This window comes from Hippocampus zosterae, chromosome 10, assembly GCF_025434085.1.
Source record: "Hippocampus zosterae strain Florida chromosome 10, ASM2543408v3, whole genome shotgun sequence".
NCBI classification, from domain to species: domain Eukaryota; kingdom Metazoa; phylum Chordata; class Actinopteri; order Syngnathiformes; family Syngnathidae; genus Hippocampus; species Hippocampus zosterae.
Window position 1 is genome coordinate 19,008,615 of NC_067460.1, and position 24,039 is coordinate 19,032,653.

A 24,039-nucleotide genomic window follows, 5' to 3' on the forward strand; every position below is an offset into this window, starting at 1 on the left:
GTGCTCGGCTAGTTGGCATCTTCCTGTTCACACCTACAAATTACACTCAACGCAAACATGAATTCATCCGATTAGCAGATGGAGTCATAGAGAGGGGAGAAAGTGAGAGTGAAAGGGGAGACAGATAAATCGGGTGCAGGCCTTATGGTACAAGTAGTTTCACACAGAAAAAAACAGTATGGACAGATATGGGGGGATGAAAAAAATAGAGTGAAAAGTTTTTTTTTTTTAATCCTTTATTCCATCTGCTGTATGTTACACATGTCAACAAAAGCTGACTTGACTTGATTTGACTTATCCTGGACATGTCAGATATTCCCACAGAATTTAGAACTGCTTTTAGCTGGTCTCAAGATTAGTCTACTCTCTGCCAAATTGTTTGACGCACTGGGCGTGTTTGAGAAAGAGAGCGAGAGAGAGAGAATTTTTGTCCTGTGTTGCTCTCCCACAATCAACATTACTAGCATAGTTGTAGGCTGGGATCATTCTTAACTGTACTCCCCAAAAAGGCCAGCATGCTGTGTGGCTGCTGCTTGAGTGGATGAGGAGAGGCACACGCTCGCTCCCTTGTAGCCAACCAGATACTGTGTTCCTCCTCACATGAAAGGCATATGGCGTTGGCATAGAGAAGTGCACACAAGGACAGAATGGAAATACAATCAAGTCTATTGAGGATGTTGAGACAGTTTGTGGCAGACAAACACCATGGGCCCTCTTTGGGTAGAATGGTGCTCGTGCACTCGGCATAAAAACGGGCGTAACTTCATTTTCATGCCAGCACTAGTCGAGTGCACCGTGTTTGGGGCCGTGTTGCATCTCTCTGGGCAATCCGACACACGGAGTTGCCTTGCCTCTTACTCATCCGCTGTTTTGGTCAGAGAAAGTATTCTGCACTCAGCGTAAAGCCAGGCGCATTGTCAGTTTTGTGCCGATGGTCTAGTTTAATGTGTTTGTGAATTTGGTAGATGCGCCACGCTTCATTGAGCGTATCTGCCTTACCCCAACGCAACTGCATTTTTGGTTTCACAAAGTAGACAACATTGCTGGCTAAATTGAGGTCTAGTTTGCAGCACAGGTGGTCCCATGCGATTTTGGTGTATTTGATTGAGGCCCAGGCAGATGCTCTGTGGAGCTCCGCAGGTGTCCGTGGTGGACGTCATGATATGCTCAATCATAAATATCACACCAGTGTGGAGCAATCCCTCTGAATTATTGTGGAAATCAATTCATTGATTGGATTGTAATCATTGTCATTTTATATTATTTTTTTTCTGTACTCCTCACTACTGTCTTGGGAACTCTGTGGCTTTGAAGCCAGCAGACCAAACGCTGATGCAACTGGTCAGCACACTTTTGATGGTTCGTCTTTGGAAACTAGTGGGGGTGGAGGGCGTGCCATTCTCAACCGACACAGGAAGTATAGTTGCTGCTGCTCCTTTTTTCACAAGAGCTGTGGTGTTCTGTGTCTACACAAGATTGTCCGTGATCTGCACTCCCAGAGTTTGGTCCTTCTGACTTTCTTTGTCTTGATATGAAATGTGAAAGGTGTTTGTTCTTTTGCTGTCATCACTACTTTGCTTTGTCTTGTTGACATTCGTCAGCATGTTGTTGGCGCAGTCCCACTCCATCAGTTGCTCCATTTCTCTTCTCTAGTTTTCTCATTGTCGTCACTGGTGAGTCCCAATACTGTTGTGTTAAATTTGCTCTATCTGGCCTGAAAGTCATGGGTCATAAGGGAGGGTGACCAATAGTGGGCTCAAGACGCATCCTTGAGGAGAACTGGTACTTAGGGAGATCGTGCTGTCAGTGTTATTCCCCACTCATACTGGCTAACGTGTGCTCATAAGGAAATCACACATGGATGCTGACACCACGGAAGCTAATTCGCTCAGACGTCATCTACCTTAGGCGTCAGGTTCTACTGATCACAGCAAGGGGTGAGCTTCCTTACCTGGATGTTGTTCTGTGCCTAAACACATGCAGATTTATTCAGCGCATCTTGCTGGTCATCAAGGGTTTCTGGTTCACCCCAACGGTGGTAGCAGTCCAAACAAAGAAGAAGCAAATTGTGATGCATTAAACTGGACATGTGAGCCTTGCATTTGGCACTTCCAAGACTGGCTGCTGTCGATTGCACATTATGGCCGGCAACTTGGCTGCGGGTTCAGTGCAAATCCATCAAATCTGCACAGCATGCAGACTCGGCTTAGCATTGCCATGCAGCGCCATGGGGAAAATCCCAAAGGAAATATAAAGTGTCTAAAAAAACAAAACAAAAACATCTCAGTGTAGACGTGAGACAAATCACCGTGTGTAGCATGTAAGAGTCAACTGAGTTGTTTTCTTTATGTTAATGTAGCTGGTTAAAAACAATTTCTATTACCGGTACATAACCCTGTTACATCATTGAAGGCAAAATTTATTGCGCTAGAAACTTTAGAAACACAATTTTGAAGTTTCATGAGCATTAATTAACAGTTATATACAAATATGATGAAAGAAATTCTTGGAAATGTGTGAAATGTGTACTTTTGCTCCATTTGGCTTCACATTCTGATCTGAGGAAATTCAGATGTCTGAGTACACAGTCTTTCTGGTCAAAACAGGGTGTGTGTGATCAGTAGTGCGTGTGTGCATGCGTGTGTGTGTGTGCGTGCATGCGTCAAATTGAATACTTCCACTTTAGCCTGACCACACAGGAAGGCCATACATGTGCTGCTGTGGTAACTTGAACTCCACTGTAGTTTGCCAGGTAATGCCAGCAGCATTGACAAGAGTATGGCGGGAGCAAATGTGTTGCTGAAAAAAAAAAAATTACCGTGAAGCTACAATACAATATATGATAACTATTTGAATAACATATAACAAAGGTGTATCATTGTGTTGAGCTTCCAGGTACGGCACACATAAATCCACACAGATACAGTATAAACAAAGGGAACCGTGTGTGAGTCTGAGTTGTCGCGACTGACACAGTGACCCACTGTAGTAGATGTAGGCTGCACGCTCTGCAGCCCTCTAGTTTCTGACTGGTGCAGAGACTGTGTACGGGATAACTGTGGCCGAATTGTTGCACATGGCGGGGATATTCATTGTTAGAGAAACAATCTTAACAGGGTGAGCAAGTTAAGCTGGTGACTGATTGATATGTATTGCGATGACTGAACAGAGGTGCTCGGCACAGAAAAAGCGGGCTTGCTTAAGTGGATCTTCCATCCACCTTTTTCCGGATTTATTCACACTGAAAAATGAGGCTTTGTCTAAAAATTTTGAAAATAACGTGTTTTATGAAATAATAGCATCTTTATACTTTTCTTATTAGGCTCTGCAGAAGTTAGCAAGCCAATACCTCAAGAGAGACTGGCCTGGAATCAATCCTGATGAGCAGAGAACAGACTTCAGGTCAGTGGGTGTCTATTCAAATACCGATGCAAACCAATTTAATTCATGGGTATTTTGTGCAGATTAAGATTACATTTACAGCAAAACAAGTCCAGGCCCTTTCGGTGTACTCTGAGTAATTATTCTTTGTTTCATAAAAAGACAATGATTTTTAGCAAATACAGCAATGCAAAGGTTCACGAGTCACATTAAGTATCAATTTATGTTCTTGTTCCTTTGCCCTAATTTGAGACATTAAATTATATTACAGGATAACTTCAACATTTGTAATTATGTGTCTAACAGTGCACGTGCCATTGTGTTTATCCTGTCCAACCAGGAATGTGTATGCCGTGTGGCGGTCCTACTTAGAGGGCACGATGCAGGTGAGCCAGTCCAGACTCAATGTGTGTGATGACTACAAGAGTCAAGTTTCAGATCCTGCAAAGACTGTCAGACTATACAAGGAGCAGCAACTAAAAAAGGTGACTACTTAAATGGTGTACTTCATCCTAAAATGTAAGGACGACAGAAGTGGGGCGATGTGGCTGAACTTTGGGGGTTTTATCTTAAGTCCAGTGGCGGCACTCTGAACTCTTTGTAAATTATCTCTGCTATTACATGAGTCTATACGCTCATCATGACACACTTTAACATGCGATTTACAGTGATGTTTCTTCTCCCCTGATAAAGATCATCGATCAGTTAAGTGGCATTCAGGCAGAGCTGCAGGAGTCTGTAAAGGAACTGGCAAAAGCCAAGAAAAAATACTACGATTGTGAGCAGGTCGCCCACGCAGTAAGAGAAAAGGCGGATATCGAAGCCAAGTAAGTGTGTAAAATTTTAAGATAAAAAATACTGGATGGATTATTTTAATTTGAATTCAATTGGAAAGCCAAATTGGCAACTCGAGGAGCTAAATTAGGTCAAAACTGGATGCATTGATTTTTGATTATTGCACTCTCTGTTTAGGTCTAAACTGGCTCTTTTTCAGTCAAGAATTAGCTTGCAAAAAGCAAGTGTAAAGGTAAGACCGTTGATGTACTGTGTGTTTGTGAAATGCGCTTTGTAAATGAAGCTTCCTTGCCTTCTATTGTCGGTATTGTTGGAAAAGGCTGTGCAACATTTTCAGCTGTTTTGACTTTGCCTCTTGGATGAGCCCTAAGAATTTACAATTCATGGAGAGACTAAAGTGAATGTTGAAATGGTGCCTGTCATTCCGTCTTCTCAGTTGAAAGCAAAGAGAAGTGACTGCAACTCGAAGGCAACACAGGCCAGAAATGACTATTTGTTAACATTAGCTGCTGCCAACGCTCACCATGACCGCTACTACCACACAGACCTGCTCCACTGCATACAGGTATTTGTCAAAATGATTTAAAGATGTCTCAGGGAATCCACCTTAGACCTCCTGACTCCTTAAATCCATGCACTTCCATGTTTCATTTAGTTTGTAGGCTACTTTGTGTTCATCAGGGCTTCAAGGCAACTCGAGTATTACTGCAATGACATATTCTTTCATTACATGTGGCTTAAGAGTTTTAGTCATGTCTCATGCTTGAGGGAATTTCCAGGAAAGAAGCACTTTGAATTAAAAATCAACTCAATCTGAGAGGGAAAAAAAGTCCCCATTCCCTTCGATGTTTGCGGCAAAGGCGACTACATCAAACAAAACAATGTGAGGTTTTGATTTGGTTGGGGCAATTCTGCCCCATTTGAAATGATTGACAGGCATGAAATTGTAATATTTGAGGGAGCAGCGACATCACTCATCTTTTCGCTGCTAAACTTTAATTTCAAATCCGTGAGGAAACACATACGTACAAATAATAATGTCAAAGCATTTCTGAAAACTTACCTTGAGATATGTGTTGAGTGTTTGTGAAATCAGTTCAATTTGTGGAAATACAAATTCATATCTATTTAAAAAAAAGGTTCACTTCACTGGAAAGCAAGTACTTACACAAGCTATGATTAAGGTATTATTTCAACTGATCAGCCTGGGTTCCAAATGGGGTGGGCTGACTTATTTGGGTGACATCAACCACTGCAGGTGGCTCATTGGTGTTGCAAATTTATCATTGCCATGTCATTGTAAAACCGGACAGGAGAAAATACAGTTCATGCATCCACAGTCACCCATTTGCTGCCACGATCCATTTGCTTCTGATAGGGTACAGTATGTTCACAATGCAGCTCAATTCAGATGTTTTTGCCCATATGCAACATTCTGCTCTGCTTAATTCATATCCCAAAGCTGCAACATTAATCAGAATGGTGTGTATAGACTAGTGGGGGCACGTAGAACAAATTATTGTTAAGAAAAATGTTGACTTGACTTTCCCATAAAAAAATCAAATAAAAAATTCAACACTAGTACTGGGAAAAAAGTACATGAATGACTTAGCCTTCAAATCTTTCAGTCTATAGGATTTTATTGCCACCCCTCTGTTCAGCTCCAATTTCAATGTCTGTGCCCCACACACCCATAAACTCAAGCCTAAGGTTTCCATGAGCATCGACACTATGAGGCACTCCTGAATAATAAATCAGCAGCGCCGAGTGACAGAAGGCTGCAGGGGATTGTGCATATACACAAATACAAGAACATGTACACATACGAGCAAATGCGGGGCAGTGCCAGAGGAAAACAATCTGTTAGTTATTTCTCTCCTGCGCTTGTAAGTTCACTCCGTAAACACATCTTGCGTCCCGATGTGTCATCAAATTCATCTCTTAAACCGATGCACACATGCAAGTCAACTCACAACCTCTCTGCTTCTGCCTCTCCGCACTGTGTTTATTTCACATGCATTCATTCAACCCAATCACACACAAGCAAGTACACTAACCCACTTGCTATGATTCGGGTATTTTCCCGGAAGCTGACTCATTTCATTTCAGTGCAACTGCAAATGGATGAAAAAAAAGGTGTGGGAAGAGAAAAAAAAACAGGGAAAGGAGATAAGCATCAAAATAAGGAACAATTAGAATGAAGTCAGCCCGCCCATAATGACATAACTTCCTTTACATTTCCTTTATATTCCATTGTGTGTGGTCAAGCACACTGACGTTGGTATGAATCATGTTTGAATATTTGAAATTGTGTTTTTGAATTGACATATGAACCCCCTTACCCCTTCCTGCAGCTGTGAGAACGAAATTCAAAACACACACACACACACACACACACGCACACACACACACACACACACACGCACACACACAGATGACCGCCTACACTCACATTTTCTTTTTCTAGCTGCTTGCTTTCACCTTTGATATCTGCCGAAAATTTCACTTTTTCTCCTTTACTCTATCGCTTTCTGATTTTTATTTGTTTGTGTATCTTTTTATTATCTTCCTACATGTTCTATTTTACTTGGCTCCCCATGGAAACTACGCTAACACTTCATTTAGAGGGTCACGCTTCATCCAATGTGTTTACACCTGAATAATGATTTAATGTCTTCAATTGAACACGTTCCACGTTTGTGACTAGTGGGTGCGTGAGGCTTCAAACAGGCAATGTGAATCAAATGCGTCATCTGTATTTATTTCTAAGGATTAAGTAAAAAACAAGTATCTGTCATTGCTGTTATGTTTTCTCTCCTCCAGGCCTTGGATGGCAGGATCTACGAGCATGTGAAAGACTACCTGATAGCATTGTGTCGCACGGAGCTTGAAGCCTCAGAAGCGACACACAACACCTTCCAGTTCCTGTTGGACAAATCGACCAGGGTGAGTAAAAAGTTCTTTTTCACTCATTTTTAACATCAAAATTTTGTAAAGGTGAAAAAGTATACCGGTACATTAAAATTTAAAAATGCTGACCAAAACCAATGAAACTGACTTTTCAGAGGATGTGTTACAACTAGGCAGTTTTCCCCACCAATTAATATGATATAGAATCGGTGCTCAGCGGTCATTGTACTGTACTAGGGACACATATACAGGGGTCGGGCAGTCAGTGAACGTATTTGGGCCAAGTGTCCCATTCTCATCATGAAATGGTCTAATGCAAAATGTACGTGTGTATCGTTATCAGATAATACAAGAGTTCAACCAGCAGTTGTTCATGCAAGAGAACCCAGTGTTCCACAAAGCACACGACTTCCAGTTCCAGCCCAGTGAGTGTGACAAGGTAGGAGATGGTGAGCACAACGTTGTGCTAATGTGCTGTAAAGTACGCTCATGGTCAAACAGCAAGAGACGTTTTTTTTTCTCTTCTGTAAAATCCATCTTACTGGCACACATTCACGCACGAACACATCATTCACCAAGTCGTAAGTCATATCCTGACACATTCTTTTGCTGTGGCGTACAATGCGACATTACACTTTCTTCAGTATCAGTTGGATCACTGAATAGAATACACAGAGAAATTTGAATCAGCAGTTTTGGAGGCGGCTCACTTATTCCATGGAACGTTCCCGTTTTCTTCTGACACTTTTTTTTTTTTGATGAATTGGCAGTTTCTCCGTGGTGATAATTGCTTTTCTATTTAGCAATAACGGCTTGGCCATTCAATTGGATACTGGATGCTGTTGTCAATAGATCAAAGTTGTCAAAATAATGCAACAGTAGAAACCTGATGTCTGAACACTCCTCCTCATCTTTATTATATGAAATTTGTTATATTCATTTCCGCGCTGTTTCTTTCATTCAATTAGTATTGTCTTGAGTTTTCGAGAACACTTTTTTTCCCCAGCAGCTGAGCTCCTTAACATAGTATTTTATTCCTTTCCTGTGTCCTGATCCTACTTAACCTCTGCTAACACGTTTCCCTTAACTATTCCTTCACTTACTACTCCTTGTGTTTGTGTGCTTGTGATCCTGCTCTTGGTTGCATGTGCCAGACTCTGAGCTCGGTGCAGCAGTTGGTGGACATTGAGCCTTCACCCGTCAGTGCCATGAGAATGACCCTGGCACAGGTAGCCATAACCGTTAGCAGTCATGTCTTTGTTGCATTCAGAAGCCACGGATCATCATTTTGGAGCCTTTGGCGTCTGCTCTCACGCTCCCATTGTAACATTTCATGTCACGTGTGAAATATTGCATCTGCTAGTTGGGTAAAGTGAACCCGATTTTACTTGGAATTTCAAGGTTGGCTTACTAAAAACACGAGGTTAATTTTCATCCACAGAGCCTTGCCAGTTCTTTACAGTTACAACAGTTTCACAAATCACATGAATATATTTTCCATGAACACGGCACATACTTACAGTTGTGGAAGACAATGCTTCACACTGGATCAGTTCGAGTTATATGACTTGCTCCCAGATGTAACATACCTGAAACAACGATTGTAATTTACCGCTGAGAATGTATTATCCCATGGCGGTTTAAATATGTAAAACCGGGTGTTGCGTATGGCTCATAATATACCAGAGTGAAATAAATAACACCTCTTTTCTCCCCATACGCTCACTATGAAGAACTAGGATGTCAATTTTTTATCACAGTTGAGATACAAAGAGGAAATTCATTATTAGCTTATAAAATGCAACGTTTTTTTTTGTCAGTCCCCGCACTTTACCAAGGTGCAGTCTGTTTGTGCTTAAAAACAAACAAATCGGTATTTTGCATGGACATGCAAACAGATAATGTAATGCTCTACTGAAGAATAATACATTATTTCCCCCAAGACACGCAATTGGCAGTAAGCATAAAAATGTACAAATAAACACAGTGTTTTTCCACACATGTGGTTTTGATGGCGGTAGAATAACTAGCAGCTTTGCAGCACATCCTCAATTTCGAACAGGAGATAGAAGAAATGCCTTTCTTCCTCTCATTAGCAACATGAACAGCTTCTGCATGTTACAAATCCTGTTTCAGTTTTCTTGCTTTTGTTTCTGTTCTGTTTTGCATTTGCGTATGTTTGCCTGTGTGTTTATTCTGCCTGCACGATTGTGTGTTTGTTTTGTTAGAGTCGTCAGCTGGAATCAGAAATGGGGACCACAGAGGAGCACAGTCTGAACAAAGAGGCCAGGAAATGGGCGACACGAGTAGCCAGGGAACACAAGAATATCATCCATTACAAGAGAGTGAGACATTACAATGTATTGTGTGCATAATATACATTATAAACACTTTGTATTAATGTATCTGCAGTTAATTTGGGTAATTCTTTTGAATATTGTGACTAGTTGGAATTGGACTGTCAAAAGACTTTCAAGAGATGTTACAAGACGCATTTTCATTTCATTATTTTTTTCAAATTTTGAGAAAACATTTCCTTTTCATAAATTATTCGTACTGTTTCAAAGTCTAAATCGAAGTTGCTGGTGTCCGCCAGAAACCTCCTGTCACAATTTGGTCAATTTCATATCTTTTTTTCACTCATCAATATTATTGGTGGGCCGGCACCACTGGTCAGTTGCTAAGCACGTGCGCCTCACAGTGCACAGGTGCAGGGTTTGATTCCGGTCCCGGCCTTCCTGTGTGGAGTTTGCATGTTCTCCCCGTGCCTGCGTGGGTTTTCTCCGGGTACTCCGGTTTCCTCCCACATTCCAAAAAAACATGGCAAGGTTTGACATTTGAAATTGTCCCTTAGTGTGAGCGTGAGCGCGAGCGCGAATGGTTGTTTGTCTATGTGTGCCCTGCGATTGGCAGGCAACCGGTTCAGGGTGTACACCGCTGACTGCCCGAAGTCTGCTGGGATAGGCAACAGACTCTTGTGAATATAAGCGGATTAGAAAATGGATGGATGGATAGATGAACTTTCCCTGGCTGCGGACCAGTCCAAGGTGTCAAGCAAGGCTCCAGTACACTGGCGACCCTAATGAGGTCAACGGGTAAAGATGAAAAGATGTATTCCGAACTTAGTTGAGTCTTTTAACACTTTCTTGTCATTTCCAGACAGAATATACCCTTTCACCAAATAAAAAAACATTATTTAGCTCTGTAATATATTCCATACTGTATATTAAAACACAATAAATCATGATTTCTAGTATATGTTTTGTGTGTGTGTTTATTCAGTCACTGGAGGAGTGTGAGAGTCATGGAATGCCCCCCACCGAACAGGGCAGATCGGATCTTGAGATGAAGATCGAAGAATCCAAAGAAAACATACGCAAAGCTGAGGTTTGTGACTTTTTGTCCCCTACAGACCCAACACTTAACGCCGCATGATGTTGAAAACATTTTTGCAGCTGTTATTTACTTAGAGGTGCCTGAAAAGGACCGACAGTTAAAAGGTTCACTGCAGTCAGAATACTTTCTATTTTTGCTCGCACATGTCTGACACCCTCTTCTGGCAGTTTTTCACAAATGTCTACTTCACCTGACAAGAATCTACTATTAATAATGTGCAACCCAACGTATTGCAAACACAGGTGGTGCAAGAATCAGCTGTGTAATCGCAGCCCTTTTCACAATGCTGAAATTGTCTGTCTACTCTGCATTGCCAGCACTACCTTGATCGAGTTTATACATATTTCATGAAATGACTGCATTGTAGAGCTCTTATCAGAGCTTTATAAAGGAAACGAAAGTAGTACAACTTGCATTCATCCATTTTTCACGATAGCATTATATTCACATAATTATAGCAATTTTCTCTCGGATCCGCGTTTTACGACTGGCAAGTGTGAATTACTCAAAGGAGTTCTCCGCAGTATAAATCTGGGACTGTTTCAATGTGGTCTGCACAATGGCAACTTGTTCACATCATATGCAAGTGGAGCTCTTCTTGCAGTTTCTTATAAATGTACTTTACCCGCGGTGATCTCAGACTTCATCGAGTCTGTTTATGCTTCCGCAATGTAAGGAAATAAGAAGAGCCACTTCGATTGGCTGGGAATCAAGATGTCTGTGTTCACTCCCACAATGGCGCAAACACCCATTTCCAACCGCAACTGTCTGGGAAAATATACCAAAAACGAGAAAACTGCACCCATGCACACAGCTACACTGCATTTTATTCTATACCTATGCTGGGCACAAAAATAGGTCTCTATGTTCTTCTGTAGCATTTGATCTATGCCTACAGAAAATAAGATAGAGCGTGTTTATTAAGCGTTTATTAAGCAGAGCTGGAGCGCTGTCAGTATTTGTTTGCAGTCAGACATACGCACTCTGATCCACCAGCATTCAATGTGCTGTGTCAGCACGAGAGACAGACTGAAGGAGCAGGTAATGAATGAGAACAGCAATAAAATGTAGAGAAGACAACAAGAGGATTACAGATGAAGGGGAGAGAGTTGAGCAAAAGAGGCTGGCAGGCAGGGATTTCCTACTGTGTTTTTATCGCTTCATCATATTGTCTCATTAGTAAAGAAGATAGCACATATGCGGACCTCATAGTGCTGTCAGCTCATTAAAAGTAAGTTTAGAAATAAGAAGTGAGCTGTCTGATTTTAATACATTATCCCTTTGTTGAGTTTAACTTTAATTGATTACGAGCTGTTGGATAGAGCTAAATGAATTGAATGACAAACAACAAAACTAATTGTGCCATAGCCGATATGCAGTATGACACAGGTCACACAGTTCAACAGATCATACTCGCACCTTTTTGACTCTTCTTGAAACAATGTTTATTTTGCAAGAATCAAATGTTTATACTGTATAACATATCCGTATATGTTGTTTGTCAGTGCCAGCTTCGAACTGTCCGATATTCTTCCAAGTCTTAATACAACTATCCATTTACAGTTCCATGTTACCAATTCATAACTTGCTTCCTCTTCATATCAGGAAAGTAACAAGTATGTTCCAGCAGATCAGTGTGTACTGTATAGCATATATGTTGGATGGGTGTCACAATTGTTTACTTTCTTTCCTCAAAGACAATAAAGTTAAAAGCAGAAGCTCGCTTGGACCTGCTGCGGCAAGTGGGCGTTGCTGTGGACACCTGGCTGAAGAGTGCCATGAACCAGGTATGATCCAGTCTACGTACCGAATGTGCATCGATAGTTCTTGCTGCATGATTTGCCTTCATTCTGTGCATATGATGTAGGTTTAAGAACGCTTGCATGAATTCCACGTTTCACTCTTTCTGTGCATGTAGGTGATGGAGGAGCTCGAGAATGAGCGCTGGGCCAACTGCACTTCCCACGATCCCTCACTGTCGGTGAGACAACACCTCACTCTCATTGTGTTGCTGTTCTCTTTGTCAAAACAGCATGTTCACTCCTGTTTGAAGCTGATGTTGTGGTTCTTTTATTTCTAAAGCGTAGATATTGTGTACCTTCTATAGCCCTAATATTGTAGAAAAATTTAAGCATGTTCTCCTAAGCATTCTGGCCTGAAATGTTCAGAAATGAAAACTCTTTAGACTGGCAACCAGAGGCTTTCATTTTTTATGATTTCATGATAAACGAGCCAGCCAAAATAGCTCTCCTGACAAATCGCCTCCTGAATGATGCAAAGATAATTGATTGATCTCCGCATGGCCTAATTATCTGTCTGACCAGCCAGCCTATGAAAAACAAGCACATAAGTAACTCATAAGAATCAATTTCCGCAGCAAACTTCACAGGACAAAAGATGATCTCTTTGCAACCATTAACTCATGTAACTCGGTTGCAGTATTAAGAGACTTAGATGAAAGATAGCAGGTGTAGAGGAATTAAAGTGGCATGGTAGTAAAGGTGGAGTCATAATGAAAAGGTCAACTTGGATGCTGAGGTCAGACAAAAGAGAGAAAGGGATGTATAAAGTGCAAATTGTGTAAACTGATTCACAGTTCCATATTGACCTTCATTTACACTGATGAAAACGAAGATACAGTATCTCTCGTCTGCGGTACTTTTTCAGGCAATGGTGGCTTGCCAATTATCACTAAATATCACTGTTGTGAGCCCCAAACTTTTCTGGAGTTGTTTTGGGAAAAGTCCATGAGCTAATCACGCCATAGTACATTTCCCACAAGCTTATTATTATTATTATTATTATGATTACAATTACTTCTTATTGCATAACGTAGCCAAGAAATGTTTGGCTCTCACAACAGTGATATTTAGTGATAATTGGCAAGCCACCATTGCCTGAAAAAGTACCGTCAACAGATAACCACAGGCACTATTGTGGCTTAAAGTTAGGCAGTGCATTGTTCAAGTGCAATAAGCGGATGTCAGATGCTGAGGGAGGGTCACAGTCTGTGGCAGGAGGCACGGGTAGGGGGGTGGAGTGCAGCCAGAACAGCGAGGGAGTTGAGTCATAGATGATTATAACATCGAAGTGGTATCCGGTGAAACATCACTTTGATCCTTTGTTTTATTTTACTTTTGAGCACCTACTTTTACAAACGACCAATAACTAATTAGAATTTTACAATTGGTTTAAAGGTTTTAGACTAATTAGAAGAACAAATTTATTCTTCAACATAATTTCTTGTATCTGCATCATCTTATGTGATCTTCAGTTTGGAAATCTGTTGCTCTACCATATGCATGACATGATGATATGATATATATGCCAGTTATTGAAAAATCATAACAACATCGAAAATAATAAATCGTTATTCTCTGAATTTAAGTGACCTGTACACATTTGACTTCCAACACTGTATTATGTTTACCGAGTCAATAGAAATCTGATAACTGAACACAATAGTTTAATAAAGGCTAAACACACACACACACACACACACACACACACACACACGCGCGCACGCACACACACACACACACACACACACACACAGAGTACATACCGACACAAAGGTGAAAGCACACATGCACACAAACATTGTGGGCAGGTGTCAGCGCACTATGGTGGCTCCTTCTGCCACAAGGTCACATGACCTTCATAGAAGCCAGCCAAAGGCTTTCACAGCAAAAGTGGGAGAGGCTAGACTGCGTCATTCATGTACTGCTCTCCACCTGTATCGAAAAGTGCATATCACCTCACAGGAAGGAACGGCTGAATCATTTTGAACGGGGGAAACAGACAAAATGTCTCCTTAATTGTTTTTGACTCGAATTGGGATCTGTGTTTGTAACAGGGTACAGTTGACTTGGAGCGTGAGGACGGCGACGAGTGTGAAGAGAATATGGAGGTTTTTGACGACAGCAGCTCCAGCCCTTCAGGAACCCTTCGCAATTACCCACTGACCTGCAAAGTCCTCTTCTCATACAAGGTATGAAACAATGCGGGCAAATACACACAACGCTACGAAAACATTTCCTTCGAGGACCACATTTTAGTGCAGAACTATAAATGTATAAATGCTATCTCAGCAAAAAAAAGTCATTGTGTGAAGCTAAAATGTGCAGGACGTGTTGCTCATTTGATATTTCTGTAGCTCGAAACACACATCACACACCGTCTCTCCTTCCGTGCCAGGCTTCTCAGCCAGATGAGTTAACCATCGATGAACAGGAGATGTTGGAGGTTATTGAGGATGGCGACATGGAGGACTGGGTCAAGGTGCGCGAGTTCACATGTAACGTTCACAACAAATGAGCGTCAAGTTTGTGGTAACAACAAACAAGATGCTATCTCTTCAGGTGTGTGTGGGTAGTGGTAAACCTGCTGAGTGTGGATTTCTCATTTGTCCTCCACAGGCTCGCAATAAGACAGGCCAAGTAGGTTATGTTCCTGAGAAATACCTCCAGTTCCCCGCGTCCAACAGCCTGCTGAGCATGCTTCAGTCACTGGCAACTCTGGACGCTCGGTCACACACCTCTTCCAACTCAACCGAACCAGAGTTGCTCTCCGGCTGTGTCAACGGTGATGCTAACAGTAAGTTTTATAACCTTGTGAACAAAATGCCTTTTGTTTGGACTTCATCTGTAATTTTAAACTCAACTTTTCTTGAATTCTTTTTTTTTTTTTGCCTTAATGCCTCTATCTAGAAAGAGGCATACAGTCCTCTCCAGCTATATGGTTCACTTACTGTGGTCCAGCTTCATTACAGATTTTTTTTTTTGGGGGGGGGGGGTATTCATCTGTATTTGTCTTCTGTGCAAGCCCCGCACTGTATCGCAGTAATCTGCACTTTTAAAATGCTTTTAAGTGTATACTTGCTAAATGTAAAGGCCTCACATAGAGGAAATGAGAGCCGCTGTCGAGAACGCTAAATGTGAAACGCAATTAGCACATTCCCTTGGAGCTGCTGTCAGCCCCATCACATCAAACGTTCACACGTAGACTTGCTGACATGTCACCACACCAGACCCCACCTCTGAAAGGCTCATATCCAGCACATTGACCCGACAATAGGAACTTTATTTTCGAGACGTTATATGTTTGCATTATTTGTATCTTCTCAAATATATTTGTAGTGTTTTTACTGTGTGTTTTAGTAAGTGTGTGGGGGGTTTCAAACTGTATAAATGGTGCGTCTAGAACGTATCCCTGCGATGAATTGGTGTTCACTGTACTTAGGTTTTGCACTACACCCGGACAAATCCTGTGTTTCCACCATAGTGTAACTAATATGGCAACAGCTGCGTGGCCTCATAGCACCGACACAGCATGCCATTGAATACAACAAAAAAGATGAAAGCAATACAATGGATTGCAGTGTTCGGACAAAAACAAAACAAAACAAAACTAAAACTAAAACACACGCAGTCCACTGAAACACCTTGGAAATAATGAGACTGCTGAAATGCATATTGACACGCGACTATTCTTCTGGGACAATGTTCTTCTGGCCATTGTGGCTTTTTCTTTTCTCAACAAAAGTGCACCAACAATTTTGTCACTGCCGTACATCCAAAGAGAAGAACACGATACCTACTGTATGACAAACAGCCGCTGATTTGATAGATCTGACCTTTGGTATCTTGAATCTATGTACAGTGGTCGAGTAAAATCTCAATCACTTCAAGGCAAATAAATTTGCTACATAGTGTCAGAAAGGCTAAGCAAAACATCAAAGCATAGCTAAGAGCAAAACATTGGACTCGTCTGAAATGGCCTATTACGAACCCCGATGTAAATCCTATCCAGCACCTCTCCAAGGAGCTGAACCCTGCCATCGAGAAAAGCCACCCGTCAAACCTGAAACAACATGCTTGCGCCGTTCACAGTGAAAACACGAGCCATAACAGGATCCGTTGTTCCAAGAAGCTGCATCTAGAATAGCTTTTCCTACTGTGTGTCTAATTGCTGTCCATTATCTCCCCCCCCCCCCCAGTGGTGTATGTACGAGCACTTTACGATTACGAAGGCCAGGCGGAGGAGGAACTCTCCTTCTCGGAGGGAGCGGTCATTCGCCTTTTAAGCCGTGACACTCAGACCGATGATGGTTTCTGGGAGGGGGAGCTTAACGGAAAGGTGGGCGTCTTCCCCTCTGTTTTGGTGGAGGACTTGACAGAGAATGGAGAGACTGGATTGGGAGGGACCACTGACATACAGGTAAAGTATTGCTTGCACACTCTTTGTGTCCGTTTGGTTATTTAGGCTTTCTGCATTTCGACACAGCACAAGGCAGTGATTTACTTTCTAAAGTATTTTATTCCATCGTATGTCAAGGTGACATACGTAAATGGGATGTCTTATGTCAGATCCAAAACATAACACACACACACACACACACAAACACGTCATTTCTGCACAACTGTAGGTGGTTTTATCAGTCGAGCAGCTTATCCCGCCGCGCCAATCTGCTTTCATCATGAATGTTTGTCCTTTCTGTCAGCAAGAGATTCGCGAGCGCTGCCTTATAGCTGCCGTGCTCTTGCCGTCCGCTGATGAAAAGAAAACTGACGCTGCAATCACTCTTATCTGTGGCACTGCCCCATTAGAGTGACAGGAAGGATACAGCCTCTCCCCTCCCAGATGTCTGTAGACATAACAGCCAACAAGTTAAAAGAGGGGAAATTTGAAAATGGCAGTTGCCGTAGTTTGAAAACAAGAACTGCTTCAAATGTAAAGGCTGAACCTTGTGATGAGAAAAAAATCCAGATAGCTAGGTTTACTATCCCGCAATTTGTAATCGTAGCTGCCCTGATTTCCTTCCACCTTTAGATTTCTCCCACTGCAAAGCTGCCGTCATCTCTTCCACCTCTTCCGCTGTATGATCAACCTCCCATAAGCCCTTTCACCAGCCCGGAGAGCTCGACCCCACCGTCTCTCCCACGCTCACCCTCTGCTGCACTCAACGGGGATCATAAGCTTCCCCTGCCCGCCTCATCACACAAGTCATCGTTAACCACCACCAGTAAGCAATACAAGCCACACCTTTCCTGCAGTAAAGTAACATGACTGCACTCCGAACGGGCTTTTCAAATGAATGGAACCTTGCTCTTTTCTCTTTAGATCAAAATTCTGGGAGGAGTCCCGTGTCACCCGGGTTTCAAACACAGCCGCCTCGATTTCCCCCTGAAGGTGGTCCAGGCAAACTACGACCTGTTAGTATGCACAGTAGGAAAAAACAACAGTGGAACGTATGGATGGATGGATATCGATTTAAAATGTTTTCACTCAGGCTGACAACCTAAAAGGCTCAGTCTTACATTCCCTGTTTGTCTCTCAGGTACGTGCCGCTCCTCCACCACCCAAGCAGCAGTCTCGCCGGCAACACGGGAAGAGTGACAAGACGGAGGAAGTGGAGATCACGCTGGTGTAACTAAGACGCAAGATGGCACGCGGTTAGACGCACACTCCCCTAACATGATTAACCGATGGCAGCCTAGATGCCAGTGGCACCGCTCTTAGCTGAAATAACCTGATGAAAACGGAGCTGAACCACATCAAGTGAGCCCGTCCCCAACTCGAGCTACCCCTCATTCTCTTTTATTCTCAACTTGTGGAAGAAGGAAGAGAGGAGTGCGGGGGAGGCACGCTTTCCAGTTACATTTCCTCTGTATTTGCTTCCTAATGAAGTGCAGCAGTAGCCTCCCCGACGGTCCCTCTGCGCCCTCCCACCTCTTTCCATTCTTGCCTTAAAAAAAACCCTCACCTCATTGGGCGGAGCCCCAATGCACACTGACGAGGAGAAAGGGGAGGATGAGGAAGAATGTTTGCAGAGGGATGGAAGGAGAGTGTTGGACAAGTGTTTCTGGCCTTTGTAAAGCTTACTTCCATTTTCTTTGAAGCTGCAAAACCGCTGTTTGACTGTGACACATAAACGATTGCGTGTGGAGACTGGAGCAAATGATTTGTACGTTACCACCAATCTGTAAATGGAATACGGATGACCTCCATCACTTAATGAACGTGATCAGATCTGTTTGAGTTCTTGCAAACCTGACTAGGATTCATTAGTACTTTGCATCTGACATTTGTAGCCATTGGCCACTTTCAAACTGACCACCAAAGCGGGCTTTTTCCTGGCTCGCTGTCAATATGCATGTCACCAGTGTCGGGTGGGGTGCTTGATGTCGAGTCAGGAATTAGCTCGCTTCTGAAGTGGAAACTGGAGGCCTGGCAGAGTTGGAATGCTGCGAACGAGTTAAGTCGAACGCCTTGTTTTGAGGTTACTAACGCTGACATGACCACACATCTGATTATGTTCATGAAGATTCCAAATACAGTGAAAACATTTTAGAAACGTTTTAGTCTTCTTAAAAGTTCTTGATTGACTCATACATGACAGAAGGCATCCGATATACGGGATGTTAGTGGAGAGGAAGGCTTGCGGAAGGCAGTCATACGCGTATCATGAGCACATAAGAAGAAGTGAATCACTGCATGTAAAAAAAAAAAAATAGTTTTACATGAGTCTCTTCACACTATTCACATACACGGCGCGTATTTCATACTTTGATTTTTGACATGTGGCTTTGCTAATCTTAAGCAACAAGAACAGAACACTGTTGTGTGCTGTGTATAACAAAAAATGGATGTGTGCGACTTTTTTTCATAAAAATTTGACAACCCTCAAGATGATCAAATGCTAACGTTCCAATGTTTAAAAAAAACACCTGCGCGTGGAATTCTTAGCCCATGACAATGTCAAATTTCCTTTCATCAGCTGATTGGTGGTAAATGCAAAGTATTTCCCCCAAGTCGTGAGTGAATTTACAGAGGCTTCATAAAAAGTAAACTTCGGGAGAATAAGCAAGGATATGCCAGCGCTTATAGTTCTCGTCGTCCTCCAGTACGTATTTCATGTGTATTAGTACAGTACATTACTGTTGTCGTAGGAATGTTTCATATAACAGTACTCGGCTAAAGGAACGTCATATTTTATTCCTAAAGGGCATTGTAAATATAGTCGGAAGGAGGGCCCGCAAAGACAACTGGAAGGAGATGAGAAATGGAAAGAGAGAAAGGAGAGGCTGGATCCTGCCTTCTGCTCTTCCCTCCAACTCTTTCCCCGTCCTTTGTTTCTTCCCCCCTCTTAACTTTTATCTCACGTCCGTACTGTTCATCGGCAGTGAGTGCAACCCGGTGGTCGTCACTGTATTCACATGAGCGTGCTGTATGCAGTGATGTCATGTTACACACCCGTTATGTATCTTCCTTGGCGTCGCCAATTGGTTGAACGCCGATTGACGTTAAAAGCACCGAAAGACTGATTTGATATTGAATTTGTTGTCATTGTAATTATACAGGGTGACGGGAGTGACGGTATTTCCCGCATAGAGGTCAACTGCGTTGTTGCTTTTTCTGGACTGCTTGATTATGGAGCGACAGATTCATCGGCATGAATCGTTTTCTCACATCTGCCCATCCCCACACCCCTTGTGTTTTTTGCCTCTAGCGGCACAAATCATCATTCTTCATCAATTTCTTCCTGCGCACGACGAGTGCTGGCTAAAATAGAACAGAAGCGCCCAATGGACAGATGATATTTCAAAAGGGCGCTAAGTTTGACTCTCTTGTGTATCTCACTCCAAGCCCCTTAATTAAATACCCTTCAAGCCTTTAAAGTCCTTGCCGAATGGCAGCGTAGCACTTTTATTTATTTCTACACCCCCTGCAAAGTAGTAAGTAGCGCCTCCACTTCAGAGCTGACACTGGAGTCAGATACTCTGTTCATTGGGAGTCTGTGGGGACTCCTTGGTTTCATTGCGATTGATGTTTTCGTTTAAATTTCTTGCAAACGGCACTGAGGAAGACGCAGCGGCAGCCCGATGTCTCACCGCTTCTGTGCACACCAAAAATGAAATATTGATTTCACTTGACATTTTCTTGTCTCACAGTGTCGCTTCAATATTTGAGTGTAGAAACTAACCATGACAATGTTTTGTTGTGTTCGAATGAGAGATGGGGAGAACGATCATTTGAGCAATATAATTGGGTGGGATTGATTGGTGATTAATCTTGAAGCCTTATTGCGGTTGTGTTGTCTTTTTTTAAAGATAAGTTTTAGATTTCTTGTGTTCAAAAAGCACCTTTTATCCCATCATTATAACCCAAACTAGTTCTGTCAAATGCCTCTCCATAGCCCAACCAACAAAATGTGGAACCGGTTTCCATAAGAACATATTAATTCATTTTTAATTTTTGGCATTTAAGTAGGTTTTTTTTTTTTTGTTGGTTTTTTTTTTCCCGCATTCCGAGTGCAAACGCAAACACTGACATTTACAAAGACCACGGAATGGTGATTATCTGAAAATGCTAGCCAGGAAAAAAAAAAAATCTGTGCTGAGACGGCATCAGAATTTGAGAAATGATGAGTATTTAATTGATTTGTTGTGTTTTTACGTTGGACAGACAAACGGATAGTATAGATGCAGTTAAGACCTGGGATGGGACTAACATTGATCAAAATGTGTTACTGCCGGAAATAGATTCCCGTAATTCCTTTTTTTCATCATGAACATGTTGAGTTGCAACCATTGTGGTTGTCAATGTCTTCACATATGTTGGAGTCTTCGATCCAAAACTTGTGTCGCCCTGCTGTTAGAAGTAATCCCGATCGCAATCTTAAGCGGTGTGCGGTCAAGGCAACGAGCATGGCAGCCTCCTCCTTGATTTCTCTGAGATCTTAATTTATTATATGGTTTTAAAACTTGTTTTGAAGTTTATCGTTTACATCGGCGTCCCTCAGCAGCTTCTTTTTTCAAGACTCAATCGGTCCTGTTGTGAAATGTTTTGTTTGCGGTTTCCATTATACAAAGACTAGTTTTTTTTTTTTTTGTTTTAACTTTATTTGACCGGTCCTTTTTGTTTTGCCATAGTGCATAATTTTTTTTATGTTGCTTCCACCAGTTTGGATCAGCAGCACACTTTCTTTTAATTACTGATAAAGTGGTCAAAACCACTGGCCTTCTCTCCGGTCGATTGTTGCCATGGTGACAAATAACGAGAACGGGTGCAGATGTCTTTCTGCATAGTATTATTGGCTGTACAAAAAGCTAAGTTTGTATTTATTGTGTACAAATGTTAATTAATAAAATAATATTGGAAAAACAGCATCTGCCGTCATCTTACTGTGCATCAATGTTTGCCTTCCCCACTGTGGAGATGCGTGTGCACCACCTGTTATGGAAATGTACACTCCAATTTTGTGTCATGAACAAACGCCCTCTTTTGTACCAAGCATAAGAAGTGGTTGTGATCGGAGTCATTTTGAAATATTGATGGAATTGATCTGATCGTAAAGTCCCACCTTGACTTTTCGAATGAAGCTCGAAGCTTTTGGTTTGACTTCCCCTTTCAAAAGACGTGATCTTGACGGTACATTTTCTTTAGGTCCGAGCCTATGTTCAGCAGAGTGACCACCAGCGTCCACTTTTGCTGACAGGAGGTCCATGTGCCGGAAAAACAGTGCTGCTGGCTCACTGTGCTCAGCGGGTAAAGAAATTAATACGCTACAATTTCTTCACGGACAATTTAAGTCGATTCGATTGACCACTCATTTGTTCTTGTTTTAGAACAATTGTCGTCATTGACGGTTGAGTTGTCATTTCAAAAAAAAAATTGGTAATTGGTCTTGGTAATATTTGCAACAGATGTATAGTGTACTACCCACTCAGCAAAGGCATCTGGCCAGGATTCGGCATGAAGCTGGCACAGCTGCCCAGTCAGCAAAATTGATCTGGCCCAGCTCTGGGGCAGACACAGCACGTACACTCAGCCCACATACCTCAATGAATGACGGTCCTGCAGTGGCCCACGTCTGGCATCCATGATGTGGGCCGCATTCGGTCCCTGGTTGTTGCAACAATGTCTACTCTTTAAACACCATATACAACGTATTTGAAGAAAAACACAAAACAACCCAAAGGTTCATTGTGGTGTGTTAGCTCAATGGTAGAAAGCTCAAGTCCCATATCCAGAGGTTGGGTGTTCGATTCCCAGTGTTTGCAACAAGGTCACATCTTTCTTTAACCACGATTTGCAGCTTAATTGAAGAAAACACAAAACAAAACAGAAGTTATGTGGTGGTGTGGCTCCGGGGTAGAAAAGCCATGTCCCAAACTAGCGAGTGCGTGTTCAATCCTCAAATGTTGCAACCATATCGCTTCTTTCTTTGACCAACATGATAAGCTTATTGAAGTCATTTTTTGTATCGTAAGGCGTTTTTAGACGAAAAAATCGATCATGTATAGTAAGGTGTTTTGGGACGAAATTTTGAGCCGAAAAAAACGACCATGTAGAGTGAGGCGTTTTAAGACGAAAAAAAACCGACCATGTACAGTAAGGCGTTTTTAGACGAAATTTTGAGCCGAAAAAAACTACCATGTATAGTAAGGCATTTTTAGCCGAAAAAAATGACCATGTATAGTAAGGCGTTTTTAGCCGAGAAAAAACGACCATGTATAGTAAGGCGTTTTTAGACGAAATTTTGAGCCGAAAAAAACGACCATGTATAGTCAGGCATTTTTAGCCGAAAAAAACCACCATGTATAGTAAGGCGTTTTTGGACAAAATTTTTAGCCGAAAAAAAAACGACCATGTATAGTAAGGCGTTTTTAGCCGGAAAAAAAACCCGACCATGTATAGTAAGGCGTTTTTAGCCGGGAAAAAAAAACGACCATGTATAGTAAGGCGTTTTTAGACGGAAAAAAAGCGACCATGTATAGTAAGGCGTTTTTGGACAAGATTTTTAGCCGAAAAAAAACGACCATGTATAGTAAGGCGTTTTTAGACGGGGAAAAAAAACGACCATGTATAGTAAGGCATTTTTAGCCCCCCAAAAAACGACCATGTATAGTAAGGCGTTTTTAGACGAAAAAAAAACGACCATGTAGAGTGAGGCGTTTTAAGACGAAAAAAAAAAATGACCATGTATAGTCAGGCGTTTTTAGCCGGAAAAAAACGACCATGTATAGTAAGGCGTTTTTAGACGAAAAAAAGCGACCATGTATAGTAAGGCGTTTTTGGACGAAATTTTTAGCCGAAAAAAACTACCATGTATAGTAAGGCATTTTTAGCCGAACAAAACGACCATGTATAGTAAGGCGTTTTTAGCCGAAAAAAAAACGACCATGTATAGTAAGGCGTTTTTGGACTAAATTTTTAGCCGAAAAAAACTACCATGTATAGTAAGGCGTTTTTAGACGAAAAAAAGCGACCATGTATAGTAAGGCGTTTTTGGACGAAATTTTTAGCCGAAAAAAACTACCATGTATAGTAAGGCATTTTTAGCCGAACAAAACGACCATGTATAGTAAGGCGTTTTTAGACGAAAAAAAGCGACCATGTATAGTAAGGCGTTTTTGGACAAAATTTTTAGCCGAAAAAACATGACCATGTATAGTAAGGCGTTTTTAGACGAAAAAAAAAACGACCATGTAGAGTGAGGCGTTTTAAGACGAAAAAAAAAATGACCATGTATAGTCAGGCGTTTTTAGCTGG

General features: G+C 41.9%; 1 protein-coding gene across 3 annotated transcripts in view; it reads left to right on the plus strand.

The window, feature by feature from the left end:
* The window catches only part of LOC127608592 (F-BAR and double SH3 domains protein 2-like), a 30,820-nt gene extending 9,170 nt beyond the window's left edge, over positions 1–21,650 (plus strand). The window contains exons 4-22 of one of the 3 annotated variants that reach the window (XM_052077757.1): positions 3,323–3,402; positions 3,722–3,866; positions 4,075–4,208; positions 4,354–4,408; positions 4,613–4,741; positions 7,000–7,122; positions 7,430–7,525; positions 8,241–8,315; positions 9,315–9,431; positions 10,369–10,473; positions 12,180–12,269; positions 12,401–12,463; positions 14,339–14,473; positions 14,680–14,763; positions 14,901–15,078; positions 16,481–16,701; positions 17,314–17,506; positions 17,605–17,732; positions 17,822–21,650. In XM_052077757.1, coding sequence (XP_051933717.1) covers positions 3,323–3,402; positions 3,722–3,866; positions 4,075–4,208; positions 4,354–4,408; positions 4,613–4,741; positions 7,000–7,122; positions 7,430–7,525; positions 8,241–8,315; positions 9,315–9,431; positions 10,369–10,473; positions 12,180–12,269; positions 12,401–12,463; positions 14,339–14,473; positions 14,680–14,763; positions 14,901–15,078; positions 16,481–16,701; positions 17,314–17,506; positions 17,605–17,732; positions 17,822–17,914 — 2,244 coding nt within the window. In that variant the 3' untranslated portion in view covers positions 17,915–21,650. The remainder of the gene's footprint in view (positions 1–3,322; positions 3,403–3,721; positions 3,867–4,074; positions 4,209–4,353; positions 4,409–4,612; positions 4,742–6,999; positions 7,123–7,429; positions 7,526–8,240; positions 8,316–9,314; positions 9,432–10,368; positions 10,474–12,179; positions 12,270–12,400; positions 12,464–14,338; positions 14,474–14,679; positions 14,764–14,900; positions 15,079–16,480; positions 16,702–17,313; positions 17,507–17,604; positions 17,733–17,821) is intronic. The other 2 variants (XM_052077758.1, XM_052077759.1) reach the window with 2 other exon arrangements.
* The last annotated feature ends 2,389 nt before the right edge of the window (positions 21,651–24,039 follow it).